General features: G+C 39.9%; 1 protein-coding gene across 4 annotated transcripts in view; it reads left to right on the top strand.

The window, feature by feature from the left end:
• DOCK8 (dedicator of cytokinesis 8) overlaps window positions 1-25,785 on the top strand; it is a 225,082-nt gene that overhangs the window by 171,322 nt on the left and 27,975 nt on the right. For all 4 annotated transcript variants that reach the window (XM_043890774.1, XM_043890771.1, XM_043890772.1 and 1 more), the window contains 12 exons: window positions 932-1,071; window positions 6,230-6,399; window positions 9,920-10,062; window positions 12,034-12,216; window positions 12,555-12,687; window positions 13,613-13,700; window positions 17,460-17,556; window positions 19,196-19,330; window positions 20,319-20,471; window positions 21,525-21,683; window positions 22,311-22,411; window positions 23,850-24,042. In XM_043890774.1, coding sequence (XP_043746709.1) covers window positions 932-1,071; window positions 6,230-6,399; window positions 9,920-10,062; window positions 12,034-12,216; window positions 12,555-12,687; window positions 13,613-13,700; window positions 17,460-17,556; window positions 19,196-19,330; window positions 20,319-20,471; window positions 21,525-21,683; window positions 22,311-22,411; window positions 23,850-24,042 — 1,695 coding nt within the window. The remainder of the gene's footprint in view (window positions 1-931; window positions 1,072-6,229; window positions 6,400-9,919; window positions 10,063-12,033; window positions 12,217-12,554; window positions 12,688-13,612; window positions 13,701-17,459; window positions 17,557-19,195; window positions 19,331-20,318; window positions 20,472-21,524; window positions 21,684-22,310; window positions 22,412-23,849; window positions 24,043-25,785) is intronic.

The following is a 25,785-nucleotide window of genomic DNA, read 5'->3' as shown; positions in this document are numbered from 1 at the left end:
CTTGGTTATATAAATTACAATGCCCCTGGGGTGGCAGAGGAAGTAGAAGGAGGTGAATGGTAAGCAGTGCTTCCCAAAATGACTGGACTCTGGAAATCTTTTTTTTTCCTCCATCGATCTGGGGGAGTGGTGACCTCTAGAAAGACTTTATGAAGTACTGCTGTTTAATAGTCACATTCCATATATAGGGAACAAATCAGTAGCTCAGAATAGCAGGCAAGATTTCTTCTTTCTAGGTTTTCTTTCAGATGCATTTTCTTTGATACTAGCACAAAGGAAGAGGCTTTTCTTAATAATTGTTTTAAAAATTTTAGCTATTCATGCCAGATGACATTCAGATCCAGATGTGCACCGTATGACCATCTTCCTGTGAACTGGGGAAGAGCTTGTAAAGCAGCTGTTCCACACCTGCCAGTTCCACCCCTAGTCCTCCCCCGTATTCTGCTTCTGACCTCCTCCCAGCGTCACCAACTGGAAAGGCTGTCTAGAGACAGTTGGAGCCTCTTAGTGACATAGGAAGCACGCCCTAAGATAAGAACACAGGTATTGGCCTGCCTGATGCTGCTCCTGGTTTCCAGGCCAGCAAAATTCAGGCAATGTAGGTAAATCATATTCCAGAAGTGTAAACAGGAACATTAAATAAAGGTGGCAGTCTGTTATAGAGGAATCACCAGCTCAAGGCCATAACAAGGGGTAGAATCCCCATTTCCCCATGAAGATGCGATCGGAGGATTTTAGTCTTCTTCGCCAGTTGAGCAGAGTAGACACTCTTAAGTATCAGTTTCTTCATCTGACATGTAGGGACGTGAGCAGCAACTGCTTCACCGTGCCTGCAGGGCCTGGCTGGTAGCATGTGCTTGATGCATCCTAGCCATCGTGGTGTTAATTCCAGTTCTTGTTACTCAGAAAACTGCCCCTTACGTTTCTATAGAACTCCAGCTCCTGCTCCAGTTTCCAGGACCAGAAGATTGCTAGCATGTTCGACCTGACTCCGGAGTACCGCCAGCAGCACTTCCTCACCGGGCTTCTCTTCACCGAGCTGGCTGCTGCCCTGGATGCTGAAGGGGAAGGGTATGTCTCAAACATTTATAATGGAACAAAAGCAAAAAAAAAAAAAGGATGCTCCTTATTAAATTTTTACACTCTGACCTCTCTTCCTTGGTGAAAAACTCCACCATTCACCAGTTTCAAGGAATAGAAGCAGCCACGTTTTGAGAAAGTGATTCCAATAGGAACGTGGAAAGGCATGAGGGGTGGAGAATAACCATAAAATAGCTCTTTTCAACTGCTTATTCATTAAGAGGAAGTTACCAATTCTACCAGGGCCTCCAGTGGCTCAGACTGTAAAGAATCTTCCTGCAGTGCGGGAGGCCCAATTTGATCCCTGGGTTGGTAAGATCCTCTGGAGGAGAAAATGGCAACCCACTCCAGTATTCTTGCCTGGAGAATCCCATGGAAAGAGGAGCCTGGCGGGCTACAGTCCATGGGGTCCCAAAGAATCGGACATGACTGAGTAGCACAACTAAGCGGCCATCACTTTCACTTGACCAATTCTACTAGGTTTCCCTGGGATGCTTGGTTAGGGAGCTGCCTAGAAACAAAGCTGTTTTTAAGGTGTACCTTGGGTGAGCTGTATGCACAGAGGCAGCAGCCAGATGCCACTTGGCTCACTGCTGACAGGCACTCAAATCCAAGGAGTGTTAGGATTGAAAAATAATTTAGATTCAGCCCTCTCAGTGTTCAGATTAGGCCCATGGAATTGAAGGAACTTGCCCAAAGTTACACAGCAGACTCAAGTCTGGAAACCATGGTCTCCATGCCTGAAAACCTACTCCTACAATGCCTACCTTCTTCCTCCCTCTGTTCAAGAAGTTTCTGAAATAGAATGTGCCGATTAATGGCAGCATTGATGTATGTTATAGATTCTTGTCTAATTCGAGATTCTGAAGTTTTCTCAAAGTATTTATAATTTTGTGACAAAAATAGGATGTCTCTGTATGAAACAATTACAAGAGCACTAGTTTGTGTAACTTCAATAACAAATGTGTCCCAAATGCTTTGTCCATACTGATAATGCCTAAGGGATGGTAGGTCTCTGTCTCCCAGCAGGTCATTGTGGGAAGTCTGATGTTCTCAGCTCTGAATTCTGCCTCCTTCCAGAAATTCAGGCACCAGGTATATCCTTAGCTTCGTTTTCCAAGGCTTCAGTTTCATCCAACTCCTCCCAATTTTCTCAGTAGAATTTTCTACCCTATAGCTAACATGAATTTCCACAGCAACACAAAGTGCCTTGACACATATGCTGAGAATGTGCTGAGAAGGAGGCTTGTGCAGAAAGAAAATTGCCTTCACACACACACACGCATGCATACTTTATCTTAATTGTCCTTTGATAGCAGAGATTTCCATGATTTCTGAAAGCATAATACTCTTTAGTATCTACATGAGTGGTAGTCTCTATTTTCCATTTCTCTTCTAGTGAAATGTCTAAGGAACCAGGCTTTGCATCTGTTTTGATTCCTCATAAGATTGTTGCTGTTATTTTACTAGCAAGAGAGTAGAGTATGTTCAGAGATCATCATGTAATTATGTTTAATCAGGTAGGTCTATTTTTTCAAACACATACACACACACACACACACACGGTACCTCTTCTACCCCCCAAAGGGTAACTAATTAAGAGTGTCACTCCTTTGGCAAAACAATCATTCCTGATTGTTGGGTTGTCAGTTACTCTCCTGAAGAGTCATTAAAAATACCATCATGGACTTTATATATGAGCAGAAGTCTCAGAAACAGTTTATTTTTTGACAATACATCCTTTTGATTAGTTCTTCCTTTGGCTGCCAAAGCAATTAATAGTCTCACCAACACCCACCCATCTGAGGCACAGAGCCAGTGGTACACATCTCAACAGCTGAACTCCTGAAAGGAGACATAGCTCTAGATTCTAAGGGATCACTGTGGAACCCTTACCTGAGGGTGTCCACAACATCCATACATCAGTAAATCCATAGTGGTTTTCAAGCATGTGTAAATATCTAGAATTTTTGTGCTGTGCTACCAAATGTTTCAAGAAGAATTAATTCCAGTCCTTCACATTTTAAAGGATACATCCAACTCATTCTATGAAGCCAGCATTACCTTGATGGCAAAGCAGATAAAGATATCACAAGAAAAGTGCAGACCAATATGAATATAGATGTAAATATCCTCAATAAAATATTGGCAGACTGAACTAAACAACATATATTAAAAGGTTATACACCAAGGCTAAGTAGGATTTATTCTAGGTATGCAAGATTGGTTTAGCATCTGAAAGTCAGTTGATATAATAAAAGACAAAAACCCCACTCAGTCATCTCAATAGAAGAATTAAAAGCATCTGACAAAATCTAGTACCTCTGGAAAACACTCCACAAACTCTGTAGGAATATGTGAGAATTTCCTCAACCTGATAAAAGCATCTGTGAAAAACCCACAGCTAATATCATACTTATTGGTGAAAGATTGAATACTTGCCTTACAAGGTGAGGAGCAAAACAAAAATGTCCACTCTTTCTTCTTCTATTCAACATTTTACTGGAAGTTCTACCCATGGAAGTTAAACAAGAAAATGAAATAAGAGGCATCCATATTGGAAAGGAAGAAGTAAAGCTGTCTCTGTTCACAGGTGACATGATTTGTTTATAGAAAATCCTAAAGTTCCCACTAAAAAAAGCTATTAAAGGTAATAAATGAGTTTAGCAAGGTTGCAGGATACAAGATCAATATACAAAAATTAATTATATTTCTATACTCCTTCCATGAACAATATAAAAATTCTAAAAATATTCCACTTAAAGTAACATCAAAAGAATAAAATTCTTAGAAATAAGTTTAGCAGAAGTTTAAGACTTGTTCACTGAAAACTGCAAAACACTTTAGAAAGAAATAGATCTAAATAAATGGAGAGACATGACATATTCATGGATCATAAAATTTAACATTGTTAAGATGGCAGTACTCTCCAAATTGATATACAAATTCAGTACAATTCCTCTCAACATTCCAGCTGGTCCTTACAGAAATTGACGAGCTGATACTAAAATGCATTTGAAAATTCAAGGGACTCCAATATAACCAAAACAATCTTGAAAAAAAAGAACAAAATTGGAGAACTCACACCTCCCACTTCAAAACTTGATACAAAGCAAAATTAGTCAAGACTGTGTGGTTCTGATTTGAAGATAGATGTATAAATTAATGAAATTAAATTGAGTCTAGAAATGAATCCTTACATTTATAGTCAAATGATTTTTCAATGAGAGTGCAAAACAATCAGTGGTGAAAAAATAGTGTTTTCAAGAGACAGTGCTGGGAAAACTGGATATCCACATTCAAAAGAAGAAAATTGGACCCCTATCTCACACCATATACAAAAGTTAAAGTGTTTCAAAGACCTAAATGTAAGTGTTAAAACCATAAAACTCTTAGATGAAATCATAAGGGTAATCTTCAAGAAATTTGATTAGGCAGTGGTTTCTTAGATCTAACATCAAAAATAAACCCAGCAAAAGAGAAAAAGAGGTAAGTTAGACTCCATTAAAATTAAAACTTCTGTCCTTTAGAGGGCATCATTAAGAAAGTAAAAAGACAGCAAGCAGAATAGGAGAAAATATTTGCAAATCATTGATCTAATAAGGGATTTGTATCTAAAATGTATTTTTTATGTCTTATAGCTCAATAATAAAAGAGCAAATAACTCAGTTTTTTAAAGAGCAAAGGATCAGAACAGACATTTTTCCAATGAAAATATGGCCAATAAGCCCATCAGGGAAATGTATATCAAAATCAGTTAAATACTCCTCTGTCTTTGTTCCTTTGGGCTGTTCTAACGAAAATATCTTAGATTAGGTGGCTTATAAACCACAGAAATTTATTTTTCACAGTTCTGGAGACTGAGAAGTTCAAAGTCAAGGAGCTGACATATTTAGTGTCTGGTGAGGACTCACTCCCTAGTTCACAGATGGGCATCTTCTTGCTGTGTTCCCCTGTGGCAGAAAGGGGCAAGTGAGCTCTCTGCAGTCTCTTTTATAAAGGCACTAACCCCATTCATGAGGGCTCTGATGTCATGACCTAAAGCACCCGCTAAAGGCCCCACCTCTAAACACTATCACATAAGGGATTAGGTTTCAATATATGAATTTGAGGGGAGCAGATCACAGTCAATTCATAGCACCTGGCTATAATACAGAAGACAGATAATAACAAATGTCGGCAAAGAGAAGATAGAACTGCTGGTGGGAATGTAAAATGATGTAGTTCCTCTAAAGATTAAATATAGAGTTGCCATATGATCCAATAATTCTACCCTGTGGTAGATGTCTAATAGAAATAAAAACCTATACCTACATAAAAACTTATACAAATATTCACAGCAGTGTTCATAATTCATCAGAGCCAAAAAGTAGAAAAAACCCAAATGTCCATCAGTTGATGAATACATAAATGTAGCTCAGCTGGTAAAGAATCCACCTGCAATGCAGGAGACCCCGGTTCGATTCCTGGGTTGGGAAGATCCACTGGAGAAGGGATAGGCTGCCTACTCCAGTATTCATGGGCTTCCCTGGTGACTCAGATGACAAAGAATATGGCTGCAATGCAGGATACCTGGGTTTGATCCCTGAGTTGGGAAGATCACCTGGAGCCAGGAATGGCTACCCACTCCAGTATTCTGGTCTGGAGAATTCCAGTGGACTGTATAGTCCTTGGGGTCACAAAGAGTTGGACTTGATTGAGTGACTTTCCCTTTCACCAAATAAAATGTGATAGGTCTATATGGTGGAATATTATTCAGTGATAAAAAGGGGTGAAGTACTGATTCTACACCATGATGAACTTTATTTATTTATTTATTTATTTTCAGTGGGTTTTGTCATACATTGATATGAATCAGCCATAGATTTACACGTATTCCCCATCCCGATCCCCCCTCCCACCTCCCTCTCCACCCGATTCCTCTGGGTCTTCCCAGTGCACCAGGCCCAAGCACTTGTCTGATGCACATGATGAACTTTAAACATTGTGCTAACAGCAGAGCCAGGACTAGACCACAAGCAGCTGGTCTCTGGATTCTGTACACCTCTACCCTACTTTGCTTGGTTTTCATATCATCACCTCATTGTTTAGGAGCATTCTGGTCAACCTTGCTTCACTATAGCCTTGGCCTTTTGTGTTGTGCAAACAGGATCAGCAAAGTACAAAGGAAAGCTGTCAGTGCCATCCACAGCCTGCTGAGTTCTCACGACCTGGACCCGCGTTGTGTTAAGCCAGAGGTGAAGGTCAAGGTCGCTGCCCTCTACCTGCCTTTGGTTGGTATCATTCTGGATGCTTTGCCACAGCTCTATGACTTTACAGGTAATGATGCCTTCTGTTTCCTTCTTTGGATTGATGGGGGCTCCTGCCAGATTCACCACTGAAATGAGGTTTCCATTGCTGGCTCCAGTGCTAATACGCTAGTGGGAGCCATTCCCACTACCACTGCTCTCCAAACCTTTTTAAACATGGGCCCTGGTAAGTGTATTTTTTAAGCCACATGTATAGGCTGCTGTCTATGGGGTTGCAGAGTCGGACACAACTGAATCGACTTAGCAGCAGCATATATTTTTTTTAATTGTTGCTCACTCATTCATTCATTGGTCTGTTGGTACATGAACACTGAAGACTGTACACCACAAAGGATGATAAAATAACAGAATTACTCCTTTTGGTGATCTGTGGTCTGATGTCTTGGAATAAAGTGTTCCTTCTGTTTTATTTTATGGGCACTTAAGGAAAGAAGCAGACTCAAGTGAGTCTAAACATTTGTACCATGCAAAAAAATATATATATATATCATGTTGTCTGACACTATTAGGAAACGCTGCTATCGCAGAGGAATTTTGCCTTTGGCACTAAAAAGCTCATAAAGGTTGGAATTCAGTATCTCCCACTTGGCCACCAGAGGAAAGCATCAGTTGTTAAAGGCCCCTCCTGAGTTTATTTGCATTTTACAGTGTGGATTAGGGAATGTAGACAAACAAAACTACACTCACTCAAAAAGAACATCTTATCTGAGACCTGAGAAAGACAATCCCATCTGCCTGTCCTCCCCCTAACACACACACACACACACTCACATACACAATGCTGACTTCAGGGTGCTTTTTGCTTTCCCCTCAGCGAAGGGAAGTTCTTAGAAATTACTGTGCTATTCTTCTAACTGAAGAATGCTTAAGTCTAAAATCCTTGTAAGGAATCATGCTTGGAACCTTAGAACTATCATGTTTTCCTGCTTCCTCCGAAAGCAAAATGTCCTGTGTGACAATTATTTCTAAACTCCTTGTGGTGACAATCATTCAGCTCATAAAATGAGGGGGAAAATGGGCAAGGAAGTGATGGAAGCTATCTTAGCCCACCAGATGAGCGGGCTGCCGGGTAAGATGCACAGAGCTTCCTGTAGCAGTGCCTGAGTAAAGGGCAAACAGAAGATAGCTGTCTTCAGAATTTAAAGGTGCAGTTCAGAGCATGGCTTTGCAGATCCCTTGTAGAATTTTGCATGGACATTTCAAGACAGTTTCATTTGAGGATCTGTTATTTGTTTGTTCCCAAAGCAAGGAATCACGTTAACACACATTATCCAAAGTTTCATTGTTGATTAAAATTTTCCACATCAGTCACTTTGGATCATAACGTTTTAGCACTTGTTTGTTTGCTTTTTTTGGTTCGCAGTGCATATGAAAGTTATGCTTACTCTATATTGTGGTCTATTAAGCGTACAGTAGCATTATATCTTTTTAAAGTACAAGCCTTATTTTTTTTGTTTTTTTCAAACAGTTATTTAATTGAAGGAAAATTGCTTCACGATATTGTGCTGGCCTCTGCCATATAGCAACATGAATCAGCCATAGGTATACATATGTCCCCTCCCTTTTAACCTCCCTCCCACCTCCTGCCCCTTCCCACCCTTCTAGAGCACTTGGTCTCTTAAATCTCAATGATTTCTTTATGTATGCACTGAACTTTATAGTCATGATGTAGCTAACAAGTGGGAAAACAATGTAAATACTCTACTATTAAAGATAATATAGTACATTTATTAGATATGAAGTCTTTTGATTGATGAACTAAGAGTATAATATTAAAAAAAATACAACAGAATTCAAATCCCAGCCCATGTATTACTATATGTGACCTTTGGAAATTTCCTCAACCTTTTAATGCCTTCCCTTCCTTTCCTCGGCTGTAAAAACGTGATAGCAATGTCTACATCTTAGGGTTGTGATAAAGACGAAATGAGAGAACTTCTGTGAAAGCATCTTGGCAGCAAATGTTTCTGTCCTGCTCTCCTCTCTTTTTCTTGTAACCATGAGCCTACGCACATTTAGTAAAAATGAGAATGTATCCTCAAAGTAATCCTGATAATGTTATCAGGTCTTGAATAATTGCCACATGCTTTTCATTTCACTGTGTGCTTAAAAATTCTATTGACTTAAGAACAACAGTGAATTATTATGTTTTTAAAAATTGAGTTCTGTTTTTACAAGTTTGGCAGGTGAAAATCTGTTCACATGGCTATTTTTCTGAAAAATTGAAAGTCAAAAAACTATAATGTTGACAAGTCTATAAAATTATGAGTTTTTAATGTATCAGTCATGCATGTTTTAACACATTTTCCTCAGAACTACTTAAACAAATACTTTCTATGTGTAATTGATCATGATCTTACCTTTTAAATTGTGGGTCCCTATTTTGTTTGCACGCGACTAAGCGACTGAACTGAACTGAACTGATACCTATGTATAAATATAAATATATTACTTAAGTATAATAAATTAACATTTATTTCAGACATTCAAAATATAATAAATTATTGCTGAATTTGTAATAATGGCTTACTATTCTATAAGGTACTTATTTAATTCTGTAATTTTATATTCCTATTTGGCCATTATTTGAAATATATAAATGAAGTAAAAATACCATATTATAGAAAAGTATTATGAAAGCTTTGAAATTTTTTGTTTTCACAGTTTGAAAAGTTAATTTCTAGCCTAATCTTGTGCTGGACATTTTGTCTCTTTTATTAGACTGCCTGCTTTTCACTATAGATGGTAACAGATAAATAGTGCTAAATGTCAGGTTTAAAATTACTATGCTGAAATCCCTCTACTACTAAGCATATTCCCAGAGAAAACTGTAATTCAAAAAGATACATGCACCCTAATGTTCATAGCGGCACTATTTACAATAGCCAGGACATGGAAGCAACCTAGATGTCCATCAGTAGAGGAATGGATAAAGAGGATGTAGTACATATATAAATGGAATATTACTTCACCATAAAAAGGAATGAAATTGAGTCATTTGTAGAGATGTGGATGAGCCTAGAGACTGTCATACAGAGTGAATTAAGTCAGAAAGAGAAAAACAAATATTGTATGTTAACACATATATGTGGAATCTAGAAAAAATGGTATAATTGATCCTATTTGAAGGCAGAAATAGAGACACAGACATAGGGAGCAGATGTATGGGTACCAAGTGAGAAAAGGAGGGGTGAACTTTTTACTGTCTCCATAGTTTTGCCTTTCCAGATGGACTTCTTTCACTTAGTAATATGCATTTAAGTTTCCTCCATGATTTTTCATGGCTTAGTAGCTCATTTCTTTTTAGCACTGAATAATATTTTATTGTCTAAATGTGCCACATTTTTTATCCATTCACCTATTGAAGGACATCTTGGTTACTTCCAAGTTGTAGCAATTATGAATGAAGCTGCTGTAAGCATCTGTGTGCAGATTTTTATGTGGACGTCCGTTTTGAACTCCTTTGGGTAAATACCAGGAAGCATGATTCCTGGATCATGTAGTAAAGATCAATACTATTTTAATTGCAGCTGCAGAAGCTCGAGGTGGAAAAAATCGTGCCAATGGTTCAGATGAAGAACAAGAAGGGACCAGTGCAATTAATCAGAATGTGGCCTTGGCTATAGCTGGAAATTTTAATTTGAAGACAAGTGGAACAATGTTGTCTTCCCTGGTATGTTGGTCCACATTTCTCCTGTTTATTTTTCATTTTGTGTCTTTTCCCATCTATTAATGGATCGTGTTCCTAAATTCACCTACCAGAACCCAGGATAGAGCAGGCAATGAGATTTCTGCCTTATTGTTCAATGCTGGAAGAAATCGTGTGAGGCTAGCAGTTGAGAAGGACAATGATACAGGTGAGGTAACACAGAGTCAGACAGGATTCTGACAACAGCAAGAGACTCACAGAACAAACTCAGGCAATTTCGGTAGTGTTAAGTTCAGGGTTTGGACAACCAAGAAAGGTGAACTTGGAAAATCTGAGATATTGCAAAGGAGATCAAACCAGGGAGCCCTCAGGCAGGAGGCTTGCACTCTGTGGAATCTGCCTCTCTTCCTTACTGAGTTCTGACCATCCCTTTGCCAAGACAGAGCTGCATCTCCCGCTTAATTTAAGTTTGCATTTCAGTGTAGCATTCACATCTGCAGAGGACTCAACCCAGTTCTTTCCTGGGAAGACAGCCTCTCAACCAAAATTCTGCTTTGCTGACTGACTGTCTTCTCTTCTCTCTAACACTCCCCGATTCCCCCACACACAACCCCCCCACCCCCAAACACACACCCATAAGAGTTGAAGGACAGGAGGTGAAAAAGAGAAAAGATATGGAGAGTTGGCATTACTCATCCTGCAGCTTAACAAATATAATGTGCTCTATGACCTCCTCTTCCTTTCTAATATCCGTCTTACCAAAATTGGGTGCTTTGGGTGGTATGTGCCTTTTACATTCTGGTTTGTCTCCAACAGAGAAACTCAAAAGTCCAAGGTTCACCTCCTAGAAGATATTTCCTATGAAGTTATAATACATTTAGAAATATTACTTCTTCTTGTGGTCATACTCAGAAAAACTAAAGTTAAAGCAACTTCGTAAGCCCTATCCTCCCCATTCAAACCTACCATTCCCCTCACATGTGAACTAACACCTCTCTGCAGCTTCACTCCTACATTCCATTGGATATTAGCTACGCCACGTGAATCGCATGTTGTCCTTTGTGTTGTTTGGATGAGTGACAGAAAGTGTGCTCAGCACGCTAAAATGAACACTTGTGGCCAAAGCCTGAGAGCAAATAGCCTGAGCCCCCACACCCTGTCCCCAGGAAAACATAAATTGTGGTTGAAGTACTGTTCTAAGGGACTCCTCTGAATTATGTATTTGATTCATTTGCTGAGCAGTTCATGACCCTTATACTTTGGACTCTGACAAAGAAATCTTGAACAGTTAGGGTATTTTGGGAACCAAGCCAGGGTAGTTATCTGCTATAAGTCCAACCCTGCAGTCTCCGGTGTGAAGGAGATATACTTGATCTTAGCAGCTTGGAAGCCCTTGTGGATTACTGAGATTGGGTGGGGAGAGGGCATGGCCAAGGTCCGGGGCAGACCACCAGACCACACTGCTTCTGAAACAGACTGCTGCTGCTCCTGCTGCGTCGCTTCAGTCGTGTCTGACTCTGTGCGACCCCATAGACGGCAGCCCACCAGGCTCCCCCGTCCCTGGGATTCTCCAGGCAAGAACACTGGAGTGGGTTGCCATTTCCTTCTCCAATGCGTGAAAGTGAATTCACTCAGTCGTGTCGGACTCTTCCTCATGGATTGCAGCCTACCAGGCTCCTCTGTCCATGGGATTTTCCAGGCAAGAGTACTGGAGTGGGTTGCCATTGCCTTCCCCGGCTCCTGAAACAGAAGGGTGTCCACAGTTACATGGCTGAAAGCCTGGTTAGAATACTGCCCCGGACCAGCCCCTTTTCCCAGCAGCCCAGCTCAAAGAACACAGCTTCTACTGCCAGGAGAAGGCAGAGTTCCCCTAAACAGACCCCCCAGCCCAGGAAGAAGTACAGACACTGTGTCCTAAGAAATCAACATTCCTTTCATTATGTCTGCTGCTCAACCTCTTCCCTTGCATCCATCTCCCAATCTGCCTCCTTCCAGCCCTACAAGCAGTACAACATGCTGAATGCTGACACGACCCGAAATCTCATGATCTGCTTCCTGTGGATCATGAAAAATGCTGACCAGAGCCTCCTTAGGAAGTGGATTGCCGACCTGCCATCCATGCAGCTAAACAGGATTTTAGATCTCCTTTTCATCTGTGTCTCATGTTTTGAATACAAGGTATCTCTCAAGTTCTGTCTTTTCACCGTTCCCCCTCTGTTTGGGCAATGGCAGCATTCTTAAATAACAGTCTTATTTCTGTATTAAAGTCTATAACCTATTTTCATATCTGTAACCTATCTGGATATGATAATTCCACCGGGAAAGGATCTCTGTCTTCTTCAGAGAGAGTGTCATTTCCGTTGACAGAATTTCAGCCAGAGGATCCCCCAGAACAGGGTGTCTGTAGCATATGTCCAAACTGGCTGATGTCACCATGGGGTGTTCTGTCTTTAGGATTCTCCCCATGAACAGAGAGCTCTCCAAACTTAATGTCCTCCTGCCTCTGTCCTGTCCAGGGAAAACAGAGTTCTGACAAAGTCAGTACCCAAGTTCTGCAGAAGTCGAGAGATGTCAAGGCCAGGCTGGAAGAGGCTTTGCTCCGTGGGGAAGGGGCTCGAGGGGAGATGATGCGGCGCTGCCGGACTCCAGGTGTGTTGGGTCAGCCCTTCCCTGCTCTCCGTCAGCAGAGTTGGGTACCCTTCGTGGGAAGGAGCATCCTCCCAACATGATGAGTAGACACCATCACTTTCTTAACACGTTGTGGTAATAGAGACAAGCAGATTCTGGGATTTGGCGCACGATGTATGTGACGTTGGCCGCATTTCTCTAAGGGAAAGCTCCTTTCCTGAGGTCACAGGAGCCCTGAAAATGTGCTCAGATGGCATCTTCTATTTAAAACTTATTGGTGGTAAAAGGCCCTATCCAAGAATATGAGTCATGGGATGATGAATGGTGTCTCCCTCACTTCTCCCTGGGATGTTTGAAGAGTCTATGTAGATAGTCCTACTGGATAGTTCTGGTTCCAAAATCATTTCCCCAAGTCATGCAGGGTTTACTAGAATGGATCCAGTCCCCTCCTGCAGTGGTCTTAGAGGGTCCCACCCCACAGTCTGAGAGTGATCTCCAAAAGGCTGAGTTCTCTTTAGGGCATATCAGCCTTATCCATTGTGCTCAAGGAAAACAAAGTGATGGTTCCTACTCTTCAGTGGGACACGGGGGCAGGGAATTTGGAAGGAGCTGAGCTTCTCAGGGGTGGTTGGGCACCTTTTTTCAAACCAGCACTCTTCATAAATAAATAATTTGGGGAGAAACCCTGATTTCACTGGAACCCTGTGTCCATGGGAGATGTGCTTGCCGACACTCCAGAAAGGCTTCTGAGGTCTAGCCTGTCAATCAAAGAGCAGACTAACCCACCCCAGACTTGGTTGTGGGTTTGGCCTCCCACCAGCACCAGCATGGATTCTAATTATCTGGAAACAGCTCTGAGTCCCCTCCATTGAGCCTGTTACAGAACTTCTGGTTATCTTGCTACTACTGCTAATCAAATTCCTGTTGTGCGTTTCTTAACTCCTAGGGAATGACCGATTTCCAGGCCTAAATGAAAATTTGAGATGGAGGAAAGAGCAGACACATTGGCGGCAAGCTAATGAGAAGCTAGATAAGTAAGTCATTCAGCAACTTTGTGCCACTTTTACCTAAAGTTCAAAATGATTTTTCCCAGGCTACTTGTGTTACTGAAACAACTACATCCTTCCAAGGGTAAGGAAATGAAACATCATTATCTGTATACATTTAGTTCATCCGGGGTTCCAGGATAATCAATGGTATAAAGATGATTATAAAGAAATGATGGTATAAAGAAATTATGATTTCCAGCTCTTAAACATTTATCCCGTTAATAAGCATTTAAAGAAAACTAATGTTTAGCGATCTCAGCTAGCTTAACAAAGGCTGCTGATAAGGCAGGACAGGGTACCCAGGAACACATCATTTCAATCCATATTTCCACTCCAGAAATATGTACAAAGATGTATTATTCAGGGATATTTATGTCAGCATTACATAAAATTGTAAAAAAAAATTGTTGTTTAGTCACTAAGTCTTGTTCAACTCTTTGCAACCACATGGACTGTAGCCTGCCAGGTTCCTCTGTCCATGGGATTTCCCAGGCAAGAATACTGCAGTGGGTTGCTGTTTCCTTCTCCAGGGGATCTTCCCAAGCCAGGGATCGAAGCCGAGTCTCTTGTGTCTCCCAAGTCTCAATGTGCCTGCATTGGCAGGCAGATTCTTCATTGCTGAGCCACCAGGGAAGCCCCACACACAATTGAAACATTCTAAATGCTAAAAAATAGGGAAATAGATAATGAAATATTAGGTTGGCATTTAAATGTTTCCAAATCATTTTAATGATATGGGAAATGCTTATCATTCAATGTTAAGTGAACAAAGCAGAGTAGACATTTGTTTTTAGTATATAATTTTAAATCTCTACACATAGTAGATATATTTTTAAAAGACTGGAAGGAAATTTACCAAAACAGGAACCATGATTTTCTTTGTGTTAAGAATGTTTGTGAAGGATATTTTCCTTTTTATGCTTTTCTGTATTTCCTACAATGAATGTGTATTATGATATATTATTATCAGAAAGTAATGCTAAAGTAAAAGAAGAAAAACCTGCTTGGATTGCAATATATGCTATATCCGTATTGCAATATAAGCAAACAATGTGGACTTACGAGGGCTAAAGTTAAATTGTTTGAATAGATAGCACATATTAATATCTGCTGTTTCTCTTAGCAAGAGGTAGCCTAAAGAATCCTGGGGTTCACTGGCAAAACATTATGTGGCCTAAGACAGCCCCTCCCCACACGCATACACTTGACAAGGCATAGGTAGGGTATCCCCATGGTATATAAAACATCCGTTATAAGGAGAGGTGGGGGATGAGGTGGGCTTCAGTAGCAGTGTTTTTTTTATAAATAAATATGTTGCTATCTTTGTTGTTATCACAAGAATGGATCATTCTGGTTCATTTATGGGACTTTTGGACTCAAGTTTATTTTAAAACGTTAAGGAGATAAATATTTTTATTATATATGTTACTTGTATAGCCCAGTTGTTGCTCTTAGGAATCATATTCATTTACTTTGGGTATTTTGTGCTTGTTTGAAATTCCTTGAACTAATTTATAAACTATTGATTCTGAGAGTCTACAAGTTTTAATTTAGGCATTGAACCACGCGCCACCCCCACACACACCCCCACACACACAAATTAAAGAACTATTGCATGTAGGTAGTTACCAAAGAACTGCTTAGGCAGTTAGGCCATCTACTCCATGAGATTAAAAGAAGAGCCAAGCAGAAAGCATGACTGCCTGGGCTGTGTAAGTGGATGTCTGGGGAAACCTTTCCCTTTTGTCACAGGAACAAGATGGTACTGAGGCTTTCCATACAAGGCACACCAGACCCCTCCAGGTCAAGTCAGCCCTGAGCTACGTGTCAGGCTGCTTGTTACCAGAGGTAATGATTCACTTCTGATCATCTTCATGGGTGATTTTTTTACAAGAGAAACCATAGTAAAATTGTAACCATGCAAGTTAGCTGTTTGGAAAACTTTTGTAATTATAGCAGTGGTGTCTTTCACCTTCTTTTAGATCACTTTTCAATTATTTTGGCTCTGTTTCTTTTAGAGCAGTCATTTTCAACCCAGCTGTAGACTAAAATTGCCTGGGGAGCTTTAATAGCTCCCAGTGCTCAGATGTACCCCAGGCCAGTTAATGCAGGATCTCCAGCAATGGGACCCAGAAAACAGTATGTGGTGAAAGCCCCATTTGATTCTTGTGAAGTCAGATTTGAGAAACATTGTTTCGAAGAAATAGCTGATAGGCTTTTTAAATCCAGATTAGTGGTGATGATGGTTGCACAATATGAGTGTACTTGGGCCCACTTAACTGTACACTTAAAAATGGTTGAAGTGGTAAATTTTATGTTGTGTGTATTTTGCCACAATTAAAAAATTTGGGGAAAAAAACCCAGATTAGGTCATGCTAGATCTGCACTGTCTAGTACAGTGGCTATGGTAGTACAGTAAGTGAAAATATACATGTCAGATTTTGAACTTAGCACAGGTTAAAGAATGTAAAATATCTCATTAATAAATTTTATTGTGATTGTACATCAGCAATATTTTTGATATATTGGGTTAAATAAAATACATTAACATTAATTTCACCTGTGTGGCTACTACAAAATAGAAAATGACATGTTTCTGTTAAATAGCTTTGCTCTAAATCTCAACCTACCAGTAAATTAATAAAAAGAAGCTTTTCTGTTTCACTTATTTTACATAAATATTGTCATTTGGAGAATGAGGAAAACATATAGAGCAGCTTGGGACAACAGTGCCTATCCTAGGCATGATAACATTTAAAACATAGGAAGTGTTCATTCTGAGTCCTTGATGGTACGTAAGCAACAGCAATGCCCCCATTATTAGATGAAGGGACTCAAGTGCAGCTAAGTGATGATCTTGGACCAAGACTTTTGAGCTCATATCAGGATGCCCCAGCCCCTATGGCAACAGTTCAGCCACTGGGACATCTTGAGAAAGTCAATTTTTCACACTTCCCTTTCCTGGCCACTAAATTTGAAGATACGAAATCTCTCTTTCCAGCTTCACTTGAAATTTATGAGAATGGATGAATTAATGCATAAAATGCTCTGATTCCTTAAAACAAGAACCTAATAGAAAAGCAGCACTAGGTAATTTCCCGTTCCCTAGGGGGTAATAGCCACTGACATCTAGCAGGAAGTTAGATGGTGTGCCCGACAGGAATGCAGCCTTGCTTCCCATTGGAAAAGGACAGAAGGCCCATACTTGACTGTGCAACCCCAAAGCAGTCTTTGGAAAGTCAAGACACTGACTCTTCCCTGATCACTTCTAAAACATCATCCTTTCCTAATCCAACAGCATCGTGATTAGCCAAATTCACGTCAAACCCAGTCTCACTTCCTCTAGCTTGTTGCAGAGGCTTCTTGGCTCAGGTTGGGAGATGATTCTCACGGGTGAAATGCAAGAATGACCCTCAAGCTTTAAGCAACAATCTGATTGGCTGGCCTAATTGCTAGTAATAACCAATAATTGCTTTTCTACCCATTTGTTATTTTTATAATTGTCATCATTATTCATAATAGTGGGGATGAGGATGGCCTGGAGGCTCTACCTAGAAAATCTTTTAAGCAGGCTCCAATTACACAAGGTACCTATATTCCTTAGTTGCCAGTGACCAGCTGCTTTGTTTTCACTCCTAGACTGACTCTTCAGACGATTCCTTTATACTTGGCATGTGGATTACCGTCATCAGGAAATGACCAGATTTGATGCGCACTTTAATTTGACCTCTTTTTGTTTCTTAGAACAAAGGCAGAGTTAGATCAAGAAGCCTTGATCAGTGGCAATCTGGCTACAGAAGCAAATTTAATCATCCTTGATATGCAGGAAAACATTATCCAGGTGAGGACAACAAATACCTGATCTGTTCAACATGAATATGTCCACTGGAATTTAATAAGAATCCTTTATAGAAAATTGTGAAAAAATAAGTGTGATAGAAATGCTTTTTGTTTAATGACGTCAGGAAGTTTACTATTTACAATGAAAGTGAGTCACTCAGCTGCGTCCGACTGTGCAGTCCTTGGAATTCTCCAGGCCAGAATACTGGAGTGGATAGCCTTTTCCTTCTCCAGGGGATCTTCCTGACCCAGGGATCAAACCCAGGTCTCTCGTATTGTAGGTGGATTTGTTACCAGCTGAGCCACAAGGTAAGCCAGATAGAGGAAGTGAAAGTGAAAGACTATTTACAGTAGTGAAAACTATTTACAATAGCATCCACCTTAGAAATTCCAGAAATACTTAAACACAACATTCTTCTGGGTTCATTGACTTGGTGTTCACTTGGAAAGAGTTAGGTGCTTGACAGACTGACCCTCAAAGTTAAATCTACTTGATATTATAATCTATGAAAATTATAATGTAAGTGGTGGGCTTATAATTCAATATCTGTAATATTTGTGGTAGGTAGGTTTTCGGTTTTTTTTTGCTAGGTCAACCCCATTTGAATTACGGTTGATGTCTATATGGGAGCTAAGATTATGACTGGATGAAGTAAAAAGAATGCAAAGTGTGATTAATGATATCTGTTTTGGACACAAGTTAATGAAGAAAAATAATCTGTACCACGAATTTGCCAGCCCTGCTGTAGAAAAGTACTGTATCACTGTGAACTTTACAGTAATGCAGTTCACCATACTAATTTCATCTTCTAAGTGAATATTTCCAGAAATTCTCAAGACATCTAGGTGATAACATTTTTAGTTAACCTCAAAAATGAGTCCTTACATGTTTCCAATGAAAAATCATTTATTAGAATGGATCCAGTATTGTTTCTAGGGCTAGAAAAAGAAATATCGTCACAACACAGTTGAACCTCAGTAATCCAACTTTTGTCTCTTAAAATGTAATTATTGTATAAAAATAAAGACAAAAAGTATATGGTATCTTTGATAACTACTTGGTATCAAATACTTGGCATCACATTGATTATATCTTTATATAATACTGCTTTGATTGCTGTCTTCTTAACATTTATGCTCAAAATGTACTTGCAGTTTTCAAAGACAGTTGGAAATTGTTATTGACATTGGTGGTATTAGTCCTGCTGCAGGTGATAAATAAGCTTCTATTTAGAAAGTCACTGCCACAAGCAGCCCCTGGGAGGCCCACAAGGAAAGCTGTGCCTTGTATACAAGGAAAAAGACCTTTCCAAAAGCTTACCCAGGATGAGGGGGAGGTGTGCCTCATAGCTTGGGTTAGCAGCCCAGAATAAGGTGTAAATCCCAAATCAGTTGGGAGTTTTGGAATAAAGTCATGTGGAAATAGGGCTTCAGCTTTCCTGGTGATGGACTATATGCAGTGTACTTTCTCAAACCCTTAAGATCATAGACCAAAAAAAAAAAAGATCATAGACCAAGAGATGAAATGTCAGCATCACTGTGTAATTGTGTAATTGCCAAAAGGACCTACTTTTGTCTTCCCCTCTGAGTTCATGGGCATAGCATTGGGATTCATTGATGCTGTTCTTCTCTTCCCCCAGGCAAGCTCGGCTCTGGACTGCAAAGACAGCCTTCTGGGAGGAGTGCTGAGGGTCCTTGTGAATTCTCTGAGCTGTGATCAGAGCACCACATACCTAACTCACTGCTTTGCGACACTCCGTGCTCTCATTGCCAAGGTAAACATGGATGCTTGTTCTCTTACTCTTAATTAAGAGTTAATATTCTCATCAGTCTAGCTTCACATTTCTTGCTTCAGGGGCACCAAAACCCGCAGACCACCACTGTGTTAAGTGACACTGAGGTAAAAGTCTTAAATCTTGTTAGGAAGGAAGCAGATACACTGATTCTGTGAGACTCACCAGTGCCTCTCACATTAGAAATGTGGGCCCACTCACTGAACACATGAGAGTGGAAATCAATTGAGCTGATTTGTTTTTCACCTTTTTTTCATTAATATCTTTTCTGAATGAGATTCAGTTCCTCTGTGTGACTCCCATTAGTGAATCTTAACAAAATGTCACATCATAAAATGCCAGGAAGTTTAGAAATAAATTTCTCATAGCCTGAAGAATATAGATTTTCCTAAAGGAAAATGACATATTGCAGATTTCTGTGCTCCCCGCACCCGCCCCCTCCCTTTATTGAAAATCTTGGTTGTTGACCTCTCCCTGGTATCTTTTACATTTGGAAAGTGAACTCCTGGGGCTTCCCTGGTGGTCCAGTGGTTAAGACTCCACATTTTCAGTATTTCAATCCCTGGTTGGGCAACTAAGATCCCACAAGCCATGAGGCACAGCCAAAATAAACTGGACTGTTTCTTCTCTCACCTGTCGGGATCATTTGCTCTTAGTCACCAATAATTTCCAGGGAAACATGGGATAATTCCTTCAGAGCTGTGACTTCACCAGGGAATGCAGCCTGGCTAACCATGCAGATAATTATGTAGCCTTGATCTTAGTAAACAGTTCCTAATTAGATCAAGTCAACTCCATTGCTTCAGTTCATCTTCTGACTCAGGTAACTCACTATCTTTATGGAGCAGTGCATTAACTCTTCTGGGCTTTTTGCTTGTCCAAGCAGACATTTACATATCTCGACAGGCATCTGGTCCAGAAAGGGTATGGATGTGCCAAGTGATGTCTAATGCGGCTGTGTCTCTCCTAGTTTGGCGACTTGTTGTTTGAGGAGGAAGTGGAGCAGTGTGCAGACTTGTGTCAGCGAGTTCTGCACCACTGCAGCAGCAGCATGGACGTCACCCGCAGCCAGGCCTGCGCCACGCTCTACCTCCTCATGAGGTTCAGCTTTGGAGCCACCAGCGTGAGTGCTCAAGGGGACCCAGGATCAAGAGTCAGTGCAAAGCACTGGTGGCGGAGAAGTGTGCACTATTGCAGTTGACTTCTACCCTGTGTGAAGGGAACAGTTGGACGTGTAGATGGATAGCAGCTAGTGAATTTCCATCTAGAAATAAATTATTAAGACTGATGAATGCAGTGCTTTCCATCAGTGTGTTTCCATAAGAAATGAATGGCTATGTGTAGATTCAGGGTTGTCATCTGGGGGTGAAAAATACAACAGAATTTGGACTTTGGAAGAGCTTGTCTTGTTTCCACATTCCGATTGACTGGTACCAGAATGACCTGTGGAAGAGAATTTGAAATGATCACTATCATCTGTGCCTAAGTGTTCATTGAAGCTTAGTAGCCTTTGGAATTCAGCCTTATTACGGTGCAGTCTTAGTTGGTCTAGATTTTGGTGTGCTCTTTTGGAGTTTACGTTTGTGGTCATGTTAATGAGCATGTTCAACTGATATTCAATGATAATTTGGTCCATGGAAGAAAGGCAGGGTCCTCAGAATGTATTAGGTGTAGCTATTGAAAAACCTTTAGGACATTTGTCGGAGCCCCTTGGAATCACCATATTTTTCTATGGTGGGAGCCTAGAAGGAAAGGAGAAACAGAAAGTCACTGCCTACCCAGAGTCCAGAAATCTGAGAAATCTTGCCCATGTAGATTCTGCTCCTCTTTGAAGTTTAAATAAAGTTCCGAGAAGAGGAATCTTGTCACAAAAGGAGACATTCTGTGACCCAGCTGTGTAGGAACCTTTCAGCGTTACTGCACAGAGCTGGCCCAGTCCTCAATGAAAATTTAAAGGGAGCTGACAGATTTATGTCAGAGCAATACCCATTTAAACCATTTAAACAACAATATGAATCATGAGCAAAGTATGGCTCACATTTCATTGGGAAAAAAGGAAATGATTGAGCTTGGGTAAAGGAAGCACTAGAGAGTTGTTGTTGTCTGGCTCTACCTCCTCCAATTATCTACTAGCTGACTGCCTCTTGTTTGTTCCACCATTTTTTCCCTGACTCAGAACTTTGCAAGAGTAAAGATGCAAGTAACCATGTCTCTGGCATCTTTGGTGGGAAAAGCACAAGACTTTAATGAGGAGTACCTGAGAAGATCCTTGAGGACAATTCTGGCCTATGCAGAAGAGGACACAGCCATGCAGACCACTCCTTTTCCCATGCAGGTAGACCAAAGAGCGTACTTTGTCTCATATGTGTGTCTGGGATCAGCCAGTTTTAAACCTCTGTGTGTGTGTATACATACATACATATGTATATATACACAAACATACTTATATATATATGTATATATATATATGTGTATAAGATATATAACATATATATTTTATATATTATATAACTTTTATGAAATATAATTATGTCATAATGTACAGATAATTATGTAAAATATTGTCATATGCATTATATGGAACCTAAGCTGAGGTCCTAAGCTGCCTCCTACTTGTTATAAAAAGCCCTGATGTCCAGAGTACAGTTGAGGGTTTATATGTTACAAAGAACTGAAACTAATTTAACAAAAAAAGTACTGGAGAGGAAAGATAGTATAAGGATTCAGGACTAATACATGGATGTCAAAGGCCAACTCATGTATAGGCCTTGGCAGTGCCTGGACCTGCAAAGGTGAAGGTCAAAGAGGATCCAGTCTAGACTTCCCTCTACCTGTGATCTCCCCTATCTTAGCAAGGCCTGCTCATGACTGCCCCTTGGACTCTCGGTGCAATCCTAACTTTTTGTTACCATGGACTACAATGCTAAGGTTTTTTGGGGTATACACTCTTTTTTTCTTCCAGGTGGAAGAACTTCTCTGCAATCTGAATAGCATCTTATATGACACAGTGAAAATGAGGGAATTTCAGGAAGATCCTGAGATGCTTATGGATCTCATGTACAGGTGAACTTTTCTGATGAAATCAAAAGTGTGTTACTTAAAGATCTAGGGTTTGCCACTATGGAGTTTTCATGAATATAATTATCACAGGAAATGTAGGTACACTGATTTGGCTGACAGCCATAACTGTACTTAGAAATTGGTAGAAAATCATCACTTGGAGGGTGTTTGTTTTTTTTTTTTTTTTAATTAGTTGGAGGCTAATTACTTCACAACATTTCAGTGGGTTTTGTCATACATTGATATGAATCAGCCATAGATTTACACGTATTCCCCATCCCGATCCCCCCTCCCACCTCCCTCTCCACCCGATTCCTCTGGGTCTTCCCAGTGCACCAGGCCCGAGCATTTGTCTCATGCATCCCACCTGGGCTGGTGATCTGTTTCACCATAGATAGAATACATGCTGTTCTTTTGAAACATCCCACCCTCACCTTCTCCCACAGAGTTCAAAAGTCTGTTTTGTATTTCTGTGTCTCTTTTTCTGTTTTGCATATAGGGTTATCGTTACCATCTTTCTAAATTCCATATATATGTGTTAGTATGCTGTAATGTTCTTTATCTTTCTGGCTTACTTCACTCTGTATAATGGGCTCCAGTTTCATCCATCTCATTAGGACTGGTTCAAATGAATTCTTTTTGACGGCTGAGTAATATTCCATGGTGTATATGTACCACAGCTTCCTTATCCATTCATCTGCTGATGGGCATCTAGGTTGCTTCCATGTCCTGGCTATTATAAACAGTGCTGTGATGAACATTGGGGTGCACGTGTCTCTTTCAGATCTGGTTTCCTCAGTGTGTATGCCCAGAAGTGGGATTGCTGGGTCATATGGCAGGAGGGTGTTGATTCATGTACACGTTTTCAGAAAGAGTTCCCTGATTTAAAGGGAGGTATATATCTTTAACATTATTTTCTACTTACCATAGAATGAGAGAAAAGAACTATCAACTCTTATATGAATTATACCTGAAATTTTTTCCACTTACATTCAGACATGCATGTAAGTTTCATTTAGAAATCATATTTTACTCTGTAGTTTAAATTTTTGCTTTATAATCCTTGTTTTAGGAGAAACTACTTACAAAGACAAAATTGTTCTGACATGATGCCATAAGAAGGGTAGTACTTTTCATCTTCTGTTATTATTTTGAGATAAAGGAAAGTAAAGGAAGAAAAATTACTAGTGCTGCATTCAAATAGACATCATTTTATCAGGTCTTTTCTTCCCCTATAAATCTTTAACTAAATGATAGCATTCTTAGGGTCCTACACACCCTAGACATGAAATAAAAACAGTTGGGCTGATACATGTTTGCCTTTTCTCTTATTTCCTGAACATGTAGGCAAAACTCTCAAGGGAAAAAAAAGTGTCCATATCCAATAGAAAAACAGTATCGCTAACCAGTTGTCTTTGGAACTTTCTAAACCCATCTTCAGAATTGCCAAGAGTTACCAGGCATCTCCTGATCTGCGGCTGACCTGGCTCCAGAACATGGCAGAGAAACACACCAAGAGGAAGTGCTACACGGAGGCCGCCATGTGCCTGGTCCACGCGGCTGCTTTGGTGGCCGAGTATCTGAGCATGTTGGAGGACCACAGCTACCTGCCCGTGGGCAGCGTCAGCTTTCAGGTGGGGGCAAGTTCGCCTTTTCCTTTGGTGCAGTGGCTCTCATCTGGGGGCATTTGCCAGTCTCTGAAAATATTTTTGGTTGTTACATTTTAGGGTGGGAGGGTAGGTACTAGTGGCATTTAATAGGTGTAAGCCAGGGATGCTGCTAAACACCCTACAATGCATAGGACAACTCCCACCACAAAAAGATTATCTGGCCCCCAAATATCAATATTGCCATGGTTGAGAAGACCTGCTTTAGTGTATTATATTTGCCTCTTCTAATTGCTTTACTGTCTTAGGTTTGTTTTTTTTTTATTATTATTTACAGTAAATATAGATTTGATAGGCATTTTGACATTCCCAAACACTTTCACATCCATGATTTCATTTGACCTTCTCTGTAAACCAGTGAAACAGACAAATAGAGAAATATTGTTATTCCCGCTGCACAGCTAAATTGAGAGAACAACTTTTCTAAGGTCGTTTAAACTCTTTCCTAAAGACTTGTAATTGGCACAGCATACTGATAAACGTGAAAGTATTTTTTCCAAATATTGGAGAAATTATTCCCCTCTGGGCCCATTCCTTTGATTACACTCCCCAACTCTTTAACATCTTCCTCTCTAGTCTAAAATTGAGAAAGAACAAACTGACCTGGGAAGGAAAAAAGGGCTGAATCAATACTGTCTTAGGATAAGCTGAATATTACCCATAATGAGCAATTGGAAATTGTCTGCTAAGTCTGAAAGTTGGTTCAGGTTGCAATGCTCAGTGGTCACTTGGACTGTTTTTGCTGAGTACTTTAAACAGTTTAGAGGAAACAAAAATTTTATGAGTACTTTTAGAGGCCTAATCCCTAGAAATGACCATCCCTGAAACCTGTAACAATATGGTACAGAAAGAGAGCCCTTTTCAGGGCAGACTCACGAAGTCGTTTACTTTACAAGTGTTTGGATTGCTCCTGTTTGAGTTTACAGGACTGATTTTAGAAAAGGCTTTATTCTCATTGTTGCTCTTCAACACAGTTTTGTGATGCTGTGTGAACCAGAAAGAGGAGATAATTCAAAGTAGCTTTCCCAGGCTTAGAAAGTTAAGACAAAAACTGCTGTTGGCAGAGCCAGGAGTTTCTGATTTCCTGAACACTGTTCACCAGGCAATCTGGGTGTTGCCTCACATTATTAATTCCTCCTTTCTTATGGTCTTCAATACCAATAATATTTGTCATTTCATTCTCAGCAAATAAATTTTATTCACAATTCAGAAAGGTTCATTATAAAAAGCAAAAAATTTAATTCTTATCCAAAAAGCATAAAAATATATCACACCTGATTTTGAATCACATAATAGTGAAGAAAGGTATAAAAACCAATTTTAGATATATTTTTTTTTTGCCAAATTTATTTTGACCATTTGATATTAGCAAGGAAAAATATAAGTACTACTCTTTCAGTTCCCAGAAATCTTTGGGCTTACTACTTAATGTGGAATTATATCATCCTTTTGTCTTGTTTCATTAACTAAACTATTGCTTGTAAACTTTAATGCCTTTTTCCCATTTACTGTATTTTATTTTATATTTAACCCTTCAATATTAATGGCATTTAATTATTGTTTCATGTTTAGTAAGCCTTGCGATTCTTATTTCACCTAGAATTCTATTGCTTATAGTAAGTCATACCAAGGTGAGTAGAATAGTTATTCCAGAAACAACAGAAAAACTCCATGTCGTCCCTACATGAGGGCATATAGCTCTATTTTTTC

This window comes from Cervus elaphus, chromosome 29 (genome assembly GCF_910594005.1).
Source record: "Cervus elaphus chromosome 29, mCerEla1.1, whole genome shotgun sequence".
Lineage (NCBI taxonomy): Eukaryota > Metazoa > Chordata > Mammalia > Artiodactyla > Cervidae > Cervus > Cervus elaphus.
Note: the sequence above shows the minus strand (reverse complement) of the source record. Positions and strands in the feature narration are given on the sequence as shown.